Genomic DNA, 11,364 nt, shown 5'->3' with positions numbered 1-11,364 from the left:
TTCCGGTGTTAATCTTCAGAATATTTCTGACACTAGAAAATCAGAAGCTTTCCACTGTTCCCAGCATCGTGGCTTTGGGAAAGGCCAGTGAGCCTATGGTTTTGGAGCCTGGTTGCATGAGAGAAGCATGTGTGGGAATACCAGGGCCTGGCTTTGAACCCCATTCCCCCAACAGGATGCCATGTGTGGCAGACATGACGCTTGGCTTTGCTCTCTCAGGGTTCCATCTGCGACAGGGGCTACTTGTGCCCCTGGCCTCATCAGCTCAGGCTGAAGGCGGCCCTGGTCCTCGCCAGAGGGACTTTGTGAAGCAGAAATAGATGGCCTGGTGCAGAGGCCGAGCCCGGTCGGGACCTCGGCCCTGGGAGTTGTAAAGAAGGCCAGCCTCTACCATGAGCATCTGCACCAAGCTGTGCCCATGTCACAGTGTGGTCGTTGTCTGCCCTGGCACAGGTGCATGGCCTGTCTGAGCTCAGGCTCCCCGCCTATGGGGCCCAGGTTCACAGAGGTGTGAAAGAGGCACAGAGCAGGGGCCTCCGAGCCCAGCCAGCCTCGCTTCGATGCTGGGAGGCTGACGTCTTCCATTTTGTCTTCTGCCCAGGCCAGCTGCGGACCGTCCAGTGGCTGTGCTACTTCTACAGCGTCGTCATGCCCAGTGAGGCCCAGTGTGTTCTCTACCACGAGCTCCAGCTCTCCTTGGCCTGCAAGGTGACCGACAAGGTGCTGGAGGGGGCAGTTCCTGGAGACCATCAGTCAGCTCTACCTGTCCCTGGGCACTGAGTGGTGAGGGCTGGCTTTGCAGTGGTGGGAGTGTGGAGGGGGACAAGGGGGTTGTGGGGGCAGGGCGGGGAGGGGGCACAGGGAAGCTGGCCCAGGGCCCCATCAGACCCTTTCCTTTGGATCATTTGGTTCCTTGGCATCAGATGCTTTGAGCTGGTGGGTCTGGGGTCGTCCCAGGGCTGCTGCTGGCTCATGAGTCCCAGCTTGAGCCTCCCTTGTTGGGTCAAAGGTCATCTCAACCCCAGCAGAGGCAGTACGTGCGCTCTGGGCTGTTCTTCCTGCTATGGTGGCTTTTGTCATCTGACCTCTGCCTGCCCCGAGTCTTCACTCCTGGCCTTCATCTGTCCCCTTAAATGTGACCACAGCAGCCACCTGTGGCTTCTCTCCCACAGAAGACAGAGCCAACTGTGTCACCTGCTTCCCTGGGGCAGGCTTTCAAGGTCTCACGTCCCATAGGTGGCCCGCTCGGCTTCCCCCGAGCATTCTGACCTGGTGGGGTAACCATGGCCCTGGCCACCCCACCCACAGGACATTGCTGCAGTCACAGCCCCTCGAGTGTCGGACTTACTGAGAGAGTGGAGGAGCTAGATTCCATGGGGACCCGGGAGATTGGCTCCAGTCTTGGCCTCAGGTTCACAGAAAGAAAATGGATCAGTGTCCTAGAGCCATGTTTCTCAGAGTGTAGTCCCTGGACCAGCAGAGCAGCATCTATATCACCTAGGAGCTTGTGGCAAGTGGGAGTTCTGGGGCCTGCCCCAAGCCTGTGGAGCCGGAAGCTCTGGGGGCAGGGCCAGCAAGCTATACAGACAGGCCTCCGAGTGACTCTGATGCCTGCACACCTTGAGAACCATCGGCCTAGATAGCCTCTGAACACTAACAGCTCCTGGTGCGTCTGGAGAAGACACAGGCCATGTCTGGGAGGCAGGGGAGATGGACTAGCACACTCCTCCTGCCACAGGGCGGCATGATGCTCGATTCCCTCAGAAGGATGTCCTTCATCTTTTCCATGCCGTGTGTGTTCACCCTGGCCCTCCCAGCAGCCTGGGAAGGGTAGAACACTGCACACACAAGAGGGCCATTCCCAGTCCCCACATTCCAGATTCATCTGTCACCAGACCCACGGGAGGAGGCAGACTGGTTCCAGGAAGAGGAGAGCCCTTGTTCTGACACCTGTGTCTGATTTCAGGGCCTACAGATCCACTCTGGACTACACCAAACAAAGTCTGGGGATTTTCATTGACCTCCAGAAGAAAGAAGAGGCGCATGCCTGGCTGCAAGCAAGGAAGATCTACTACATCCTGAAGCAGAGCGAGCTGCTGGACCTGTACATCCAGGTGAGTGGCAAGGGATGCAGGAGGGCCTCTGTGCTGTTCACTCTCTGTCCATCCATCCATCCGTTCATCCTTCCATCATCTATTTACCTGTTCATCCTTCCATCCATCTATCCATCATCCATTCATCTGTCCTTTCATCCATCCTTTTATCATCCATCTATTCACCCGTCTAGCAGTCCATTCACCTGTCCACCCATCCATTCATCCTTCCATCATCTATCTGTTTACCTGTTCATCCTTCCATCCATCCATTCATTATTCATTCATCCATCCATCCACTTGCATCATCTTCCCATACACCTGTGGGTCATTCCATCCATCCATCCATCCATCCACCCACCCACCTGTTCATCTTTCCATCCATCCATACATCCATCCTTTTATCATCCATCCATTCACCTTTTCGTCCATCCATCCATCCTTCCATCTATCTTTCCATCATCCATCCAACTTTTCATCCTTCTATCCATCCATCATCCATCCATCCATCCATCATTCTTCTGGTCACCTCTTCATCCATCCGTTCACCTGTTTGTCCATCCATCCATCTATTTTTCCATCCATCCTTCCATCCATCTTTCCATTATCCAGCCATTCAGCTGTTCATCCTTCTATCCGTCCAACCATCTTCCATCTATCCATGATCCATCCATTCACCTGTCCATCCATCCATTCATTCATCATCCTTTTATCATCCCTCCATTGACCCGTCCATCCATCCCTCCATCCATCCTTTCATCATCCATCCATTCACCTGTTCATTCTTCCATGCATCCATCATCCATTCATCCTTCCATCATTCATCCACTCGCCTCCTCATCCTTCCATCCATCCATCATCCATCCATTCACCTATTCATCCTTCCATTCATCCATCCATCATTCATCCATTCTTTTATCATCCATCCATTCAGCCACCATCCATCCACCTGTTCGTCCGTCCATCCACTCATTCATCCATCCTTCCATCCATCCGTCCATGTCTGCATCCACCCACTTATCCATCCATCTATCATCCATCCATCTGTCCATTCTTCCATCCATTCACCCGTTCCTCCATCCATTATTCATCCATCCATCCATATATCCATTCCTCCATCCATCATTCATCCATCCACCCACCAATCTACCTGTTAATCCATCCCTCCATTCATCTATCTGTCCATTTGTTTATCCACCATCTATCCATCCATATGTACATACACCATCTACCTTCCACCCATCCGTACATTATCTACGCACCCATACATACAGACATACACACATCATTCCAACCACCCACCCATCTGTCCACTCATCTGTCCATCCATCCATCCATCCATCCAGTCAAGCATTCATCTATCCACACACCCATCCATCCATCCATGTCTGTACATCTGCTCATCCGTTCATCCATCCATCTACTCATTCCTAAGCCACTGCTGAGCACCTGTTGTGTGCCTTTGCCCTCCGTCCAACTGGTACCCTCACATCCTCCCCCGTGGCCAGCATCTTCTCCCTGAGGGCGGAGGCGTGGCCCCTCACAGTGCCCAGCACCTGCTGGTATACAGCACATGCTCAAAGAATGGGACCACTCAGTTAACACACAGAAAAACGTGCTCCAAGCGACACGTGGCACATCTGCTTACAAAATGAATCTATCATAGTGGCTGTTTTCAGAGGCTTTCCCAAACACAGTGTGATCTGGAACAAATTGTGAGGCCCACGAGCCTGGTGAAGCTTTCATTATTGAGCACCTGCTGTATACCTCCTTGAGCTGAGGAGAAGGATCAAGAGCTCATGGCCAAGAGGGGACCAGGCCCACCCACAAACACTGTTGATGTGCAGCCCCGAGATGCGGCAGGGATGTGGCAACACAGAAAAAAACCAGGTGATGGGCTGCCAGCAGTCTAGGGGCCATGGAGACGGTTTGAGTGCAGGGAGGGTGGACTAGGGCTATCCCTGGTGGTAGGATTGACAGGTGTCGGGCTCCTGGGCTGCAGCTGCTCAGTCACCTCCTGGTAGTCAAGTGCATCAGTTCATTGTCCTCATGCCAGTGGTGGGGCAGCCCTAATGCACAGGTCTGAAAAATGCTCAGGTGTACCTGCAGTGTGTGAGAGGAAGGAGGCTGGCGAAGATGGGTGTGGCCACCTCACCAGGTGTGGGTCTTGAGGGAACTTCTGCCTCCTCTCAGGTGGCACAGAATGTGGTCCTGTCCACAGGCGACTCCAACCTGGGCTGGAGCTGTTTGAGGCAGCTGGAGACATCTTCAATGGGGCCTGGGAGCGGGAGAAATCCGTGTCCTTCTACCAGGTGAGCTGGCCTGTGGGCTGATGTGGGTGGGCCTCAGTGGGCACCTGGAGGGCTGAGGCTCAGGAGTGGCAGGGCAGAGGCCTCGCACCTGGAGGCAGGGCCACCCATGCACATGCTTCGTTTCCCAGTGGTCTCACCGGGAATGATATTGACTGTGCCCCTGCCCGGGACAAACGCTTGGGGCCTAGACGTGGCAATGGCTCTACCCTTGTCTAGTTGTCTCACCGGGAACTGTGCCCCTGCCCGGGACAAACGCCTGGGCCGTGGACGTGGCTATGGCTCTACCCTTGCCTAGTTGTCTCATCGGGCATGATACTGACCGTGCCCCTGCCCGGGACAAACGCTCGGGTCTGGACCTGATAGTGGCTCTACCCTTGCACCTGATGATCTCAAGGAAGCATGAGTAGGAAGTCCTGTCCCCATCTTCCAGATGAGGAAGCTGAGGCTCAGAGAGGCACAGGGACATGCCAAAGGACACACAGCATGTCAGTGGGAGGCCCAGGGCCAGGGCCCAAGTCTGCCTGCACCCCGAAACGGGGACGGCTTCTCCCTTCCTCTGAGCTCACGGTGTGGCTCAGCCCAGGGCACAGATAAGTGTTTTTAGCACAGAGAGGAGTGCTGGCTCCCCGCAGTCAGACCCCTGGTGCCCCGGTGGGAGAAGCTGGTCTGAGGCTCCTGGGTGTAGCTAGATGGGCCTCAGGTGACTCTTCAACCCCCAATTTGGATGTCTGAACCGTGCATTATCCCAGAGCACAGAGCTCTGCGGACATGCAGGGGTAGCTGGGGCGTGGGAAGCTCCAAGCACATGTTTCAGCTCTGAGGAAGGCGCTTGTCAAGGTGGGTGCTGCGGAAAACCTGACCCCACCTGCCTGTGTGGTAGGACCGGGCCCTGCCCCTGGCAGTGACTATGGGCAACCGCAAGGCGGAGCCACAGCTGCAGCTGTGCAACAAGCTGCTGGCCATGCTGGAGGAGCCCCAGGAGGGCTTGGAGGTTGCCTACATGGCCCTAGCACTCAGCATCACTCTGGATAAGTCCCCTGAGTCCCCGCCCTGCCAGGACCCACACTTTGCCAGAGCCCAGCCTCCAGGTCTGTAGGACAAGCTGAAACAGCTGCTGGATTTTCCTGGTCTCCTGTCCAGGCAGGCGGATCTGCCCAGCTGGCTTCCCTGTCCGGCCGTGCGGCACAGCCCGAGGTCTCTTACGCAGTACTGAGTTCTGCTTCCTCTGTCTCTTCTCGCTGATGACCACAAGGGCCACCCAGTGTGCCCTCTGCCTTCCAGACATGCCAGGCATCTCGGTCCCTGTATGTGCTAGGCTGAGTGGCCCATTCCCTTTGTCTTGTGCTCTTCCCACCCTCATCAACTGCACGGCTCTGTGGCTGAGGAAATCCCAGTTCCCCTTCCAGCAGCCTGCCGCTTAAGCACAGGCATCCTCTGGTGCTGTGCCAGGTCATCTGTCCTCCTCCAGAGACAGGGAACCCTGGGCGGGCCGCATGCACCAGCGCCTTGTGCCTTGGGGCCCAGTACAGAGTAGGTGTGCAGCTGTGTGGGAATGTATTGAATACAGGCTCCACAGCACTCGCCCTGCAAAGGGGAGGACATCAGAGACAGCCTAGGTGGGTTGGTGCATCTGTGGGGGGATCTGGAGCTCAGGCATGCGGTGACCCCCCAAGGTACGGGGCTCTGATCGTGACACACCCAGGAGGAGTCGGATGTCACGTCTGTGGGCTGCATGGAGCCAGGGTGCCCGGGAGCACCTGGACTGCCTGGGTTTTGGGCACCCCTGGTTAAAACCAGTGAACAAAGGCAGGTGGCTATGTGTAGGCACAGAGCTGGGCCATCCAAGCCCGACTTTGCCACAGTCTCACAGTAGACAGGGGCAAGCCTTATTAGTTCTGCTTTGCAGCTGGGAAAGTGAGTCTGGGAACCCAGAAGGGACTGGCCAGAGCTGCCCAAGTGACCACAGGTGCCTGGAGGCAAGCCAGGTGCTGCCCAGGGTCTGCATGCCTGCACCCCAGGGGACTGGCTGAATGAGCACGTGGCCTACCACCAGGGCTGGCTGCCCTGAACCACCTGCTGGGCCATGGCAAGCTGCTGGAGCACTTCTACCTCAAGGCCCTGTAGTTCTGCCTCTCGTTGCTGGAGTTCGACGAGGAGACCCTCTACTACGTGAAGGTGTACCTGGTGCTCGGTGACATCTTCTACGACCTGAAGGTCGGTGGGAAGGGGCAGGGCTGAAGGTGGCTCGGGGTGTTTCGAGCCCTCTTGGAGTGGGATCTCCACCGAGACCCCAGGGGCCTGGGATCCAGCATTCCTTAGGAATGGCCCAATGGTCTCCCTGGAGCTCTGCACGCGGCTGGAGGAGCCCCAAGTTTCGCAGATACAACCCAGCTCCCAAGGTGGCCAGGCCCCACCCTCAAGAACTCAGTCTCAGCCAAGGAGGCTGACACATGAGAGGCCAATGGTGTAGTCAGGGGGGCCTGCCTGGAGGAGGTGACACCCAACTGAGTCTTGACAGTCAAGTGTCAAGTTGCATTTAACAAAGAAAACAGGGTCGGGAGGAGGACATTTTGGAGGATGGCATCATCCTCACATTGAATCCACGTTGCAAGATCCAACCCAAATCCCGGTGCCTCCTCTAGGAAGCCTGCCCAGGGTGCCAGCCTGCACTGAGCAACTCCTTCCGGGAGTCCCGAGACACCTGGAATCTTCACATCACCCAGGAAGGGTGGGGTGGGACCGGTGTCTTACCATCGTGTTCACAGACAGGGGAACCCCAGCTCACGGCAGGTGCAGTGGGGCGGGGCCCCAGCCAGCCAGGCTGAGACCTTGCTGGGTCAGGTCTGTCTCGAGGGGAGGTGGTGTGCTCCCTCTGCCCCCAGCCCTGCAGGGGTGGAGAGCTGGGACTGGCAGACTCAGACCTGGGGTGTCTCCACCCCTCTGCCCAGCAGGCACCCGCCCCTTCTCAGCATCGCACTGGCACCACGACAGTACCCCTTATGGGCTGAGGGGCCAGGGCGTTCCAGTCCAGCGACGGGGATCTTGGGGGCCTTAGAACAACATGAGGAGCTGGGGCAACCCTAAGACCCCACCCCGTATCCCTCACCACAGGCCTGGGCTGCCTGGGAGGCCCCCGCCCAATGCTGGCGACACCTGGTGGTCGGAAGCGGTCCCTGTGGCCTCCCAAGTCCCAGCCAGACAGGGAGGTGCCAGGTGTCAGGCCCAGAGGGACGCTGCCCACCGCTCAGGGCCTCCCCTGGGACCCAGGGGACGGGCCTCCCAGAAGAGGGCCTTTCTCTCAGTCAAGCCTGCCGTTTCTCCGCCTGCCCAGGAGGAAGGAAAGGGCCAAGTAGTACCTGAGAGGCCAAAGTCCATGGTTGGGGTCGAGGGGCAGAGGCCTCCTTCCCATGCATAGCCCTCTGGGCCTCATCGTGATTATGCTGTCAGCCCAGGCCAGCTTCCCACAGGGAGGCCCCCTTGGAATTCCCCAAGGGCGGCTGTCTTTCTAAGGCTACACCCTCCTCTTTGTATTGGAGGCTCTCGACCGAGGGACCAGAGAAGTGGGAGAGAAAGCTGCGCTGGATGGCGCCTGAAAGGCTGGCAGAGAGGGAGAAGTAAATGGGCATCCTTGCCTATTGCCTCTAAAATGCAGTCTTTTTTAGTGTACATGTGCGAGTGAGCCCTGGACTAGGGTGGATTAGGTGTGTCCTGGCTCAGCCTGCTACTCACTGGCTGCTGCACACACTAATGCACACAGGCACACGCGTGCACACAACCACGCACATGCGAGACTTGTGTTCAGTGTTCAGTCCCAGGTCCCTCAGACTGGGAGCGAGAATATACGGCTCAGCCATGCAACCAGCGGAGAGTCCAGTGTTCGGCTGGGCGGGGGGGGACATCAGATGAGCGGCGGCGGTGACTCAGGGTCTTTCACGCCCCTGCTCCATGTGTGGGGTGGGGCAGTGAGAGAATGGACTACTGCATGTTGGACTTTGTCCTTGGCCCTGGGAGCCATCTTGAGATGGTAAAGAGGGACAGGCAAGGCCTGGGTCTTAGAGAGGTCCCTTGGGTGTCCCCCATGTGGAGGAAGCGCCTGGGGAGAAGCCAGCAGGGAGATGGGAGGCTGAAGCTGGAGGTCTGCGAGGCAGCATCCCAACCCGGGGATGGTGAGTTTCAGCCAAAGATGCATTGAAAATGGAGTGGATGTCTGAGGAGTCACTCTCCGTCGGTATTTCAGGGAACATTGCCAGGGAGGACACCTGTGAGACGGTTTTGTACCTGGCCTGGCCCGTGGAGGGCCTGGAAATGGTCAGCATGGACAGGGGCCAGAGGGAAGCCTGGGTCACTCAACGCTGTGCCCTGCTGTGGCTTGGAGCCACGGGTCCTGCATGGAACTCTCAGAGCAGGCAGGATCTGCCCTGACCTCAGCCCATGGGGAAAGCAGCCACTGCCTGCAGAGAGGGTGGGACTGGGGCAGGAGGCTTGGGGTGAGTGGAGCATAGGGACAGTCAGGAAGACTTCCAGGGGTTTCAGGGTTTTCCCCAACTCCTGCAGCTGAGACCACAGCAGTGTCACAGGCTTCAGGGCTCCTGGGGTGAGCCAGCATTGGCTGGACGTGTGGAATGACCTGGAGACAGGAACAGCCTCTGGGAAGACAGGCTCCGAGTCCCCCTTTTGCTGAGCATGGCCTGTCCCCTTCAGGAAAGGTTTGATGCAGCCGGGTACTACCAGCTGGCACTGGCAGCCGCTGTGGACCTGGGCAACAAGAAGAGCACAGCTGAAGACCTACCCGCAGCCGGTCACCATCTCCCACAACTTCCTTCTGGACCGCGAGAAGTCGCTCTTCTACCAGAAGGCCAGGACCTTCGCCACAGTGCTCAATGTCTGCAGGGTCAACCTGCCTCCTCTCCCACTCTGCGGGTGGGCCCCCTGGTTAGCCCCCAGCCACCCTCGCTGAGGACAGCATCCGAGGGAGTGGGTTTTGTGCAAGGAGGAGGATGGTCTCCTGCCTCTCCTGGTGTCTCCCGTGGCTCATTTTCTGGGAAATGGAAGCATGAAAGCAGGGTTCAAATAGCAATAAATGCTTTTTTGCAATAACATACTGAATTCTCCAGGGCATCCCTCCCTGTGTGCTTCCTGGGTGGTGTCCAGGGGCCAGCTCCTTCCCTGGTGACAGCCCTCTGTTCTTGGGGATGAGAAGGACCCTGAGGCCAACAGACCTGGGCCAGGTCACCATGAGCCTCGGTTTCCTTGGCGGCCAGAGGGGAGATGGTGATAGAACTCCCTGGGCAGCTCCCTGCTCAGAGCTTTTGCTGTAGGTCTCGTGCTGCGCTTGCCTTTATCCTGCAGGCCACTGTGCCCAGCTGTGGGGGCTGCTAGTGCCCCTGTTCGCCATTGAAGAAACAGAGGCACAGAGAGGTTAGGTGTCTCACCCACCGTCACACAGCAGGTAGGGGCGGAGACACAGAGCCCAGTACACTGACCACCACACCACCCTACCACCTTGCTGCCAGGAAGGTGTCCCCCATTAGGACCCAAGGTCAGCTCCTGGACATATCTTGTGGTGTCAGGAGAGCCACAGGCCAGTGAGGGTGGCCCCAGGGATCCCTCACTCAGTGTCCTCTGCTCCCAGACTTGGCTGGGCCGAGCCTGGCCAGTCCCACCTCTGGCCACCGGTCAGCCCTGCGGGAAGTGAGATGCAGGGATCTCCGCCTGTGTAGATGCTGCTACCCACTATTGAAAGCCTTATCTGGGCTGCCCCCTATGCCGTCCCCACAGGCCCCCTCCCCTTCTGGCCCCCAGCCCTCATCCCAGTCCCTGGAATCTCTTGGCCCCAGGGAACACAGCTCACACGGTCTCTTTGCCAGTTGACGGCAAGCAAACCGAGGTTCAGAGACTGTGGGTGTCCCACGTGATTCTCACATACACTGCACTCTCCAAGGCCCCTCTTTTAAACACTTTAAATGAGGTGACTTTCACATCGCATGCAATTAACTATTTCAACGCGAATAATGTGGTGGCATTTGTGCACTCACAGTCCTGTGCAACCACTCACGCCATGTGGTTTCAAAACGTGTCCATCTCCCCAGAAGAAACCTGCCATCCTCACTAAGCTGTTACCCCTCCTTGGTATCCCCCAAGCCCCTCGTTCAATGGAAGGGGAAACTGAGGCCCGGAGAGAGACTTGCCAGCGGGTGGAGCTCTGATTATAAGGAATCAGGCACCCATCTGCTGCTTCAGTCCTGGGTTGGTTTTCCACTCAGCAGAGGTGACACAGCCAGGAGGTTCTGGGACCCCATGCTTGCAGCCAGAGCTCTGCCCTGAGCTTCCCCACCAGGGGGCAGCAGAGAGCTTTCCAGAACCGGCCGCGGGGCTGGCGGGAAGCAGCGGGTCAGAGCTGCTGACAAACCTCAGGTGGACCCCAGATCACTGTCTCCGTGGGTTGGGCTTGGGAATTGGAGAGGAGGCCGCATGATTGGAAACGTGAAGACACCACAGCCTGGCTGGAGGAGCGGGAAGCGCCGTCACGTTTACTGAGGACACAGATCTCCTGCCCGCTGGGACAGGCAGGCAGCCACACTTCTCAGGGTGGGGTCCGCAGGTCCGGGTTGCTCTTGGCCCCCAACCTGCCTCAGAGTCCAGGGCCTTTGGAACTGTGCCTCCCCATCTCCACCCACCCTGGCTGGTGCCATGAGGGCACTGGATCCTGGGATCCTGTTCTTGGGCAGCAGAGACTGGGGGACCAGAGGAGATGATGGGTCTTCAAGCCCCACATTCAAACCCCAGTCCACCACTGACAGTCTGGGGGTTCGGGGTGAGGGAGTTGATGTCTGAGCCCCAGTTTTATCACCACTAAAATGAGGCCGACATACTGGGGCACAGTGCCAACCCCAGGGCTAACAGAGGCCTGTTTCCTACTGACAATACCTCTTACTCCTAGGAACAGCTCCAACAACCAC

General features: G+C 57.6%; 1 protein-coding gene across 1 annotated transcript; it reads left to right on the top strand.

Annotated features, from left to right (window-relative positions):
- Nucleotides 1–601: 601 nt before the first annotated feature.
- LOC116418641 (SH3 domain and tetratricopeptide repeat-containing protein 1-like) lies at nucleotides 602–9,502 on the top strand (the record flags this gene model as incomplete). Its single annotated transcript, XM_031935068.1, has 4 exons — nucleotides 602–708; nucleotides 1,967–2,114; nucleotides 4,287–4,405; nucleotides 9,107–9,502. Coding segments are annotated over 4 exons (630 nt in total), but the record flags the coding sequence as incomplete, so codon positions are not given.
- Between the last annotated feature and the right edge of the window lie 1,862 nt (nucleotides 9,503–11,364).

Source organism: Piliocolobus tephrosceles, unplaced genomic scaffold (assembly GCF_002776525.5).
Source record: "Piliocolobus tephrosceles isolate RC106 unplaced genomic scaffold, ASM277652v3 unscaffolded_28440, whole genome shotgun sequence".
Taxonomy (NCBI): Eukaryota; Metazoa; Chordata; class Mammalia; order Primates; family Cercopithecidae; genus Piliocolobus; species Piliocolobus tephrosceles.
The sequence above is the reverse complement of the archived record's forward strand: the minus strand, read 5'-3'. Positions and strand labels throughout refer to the sequence as shown.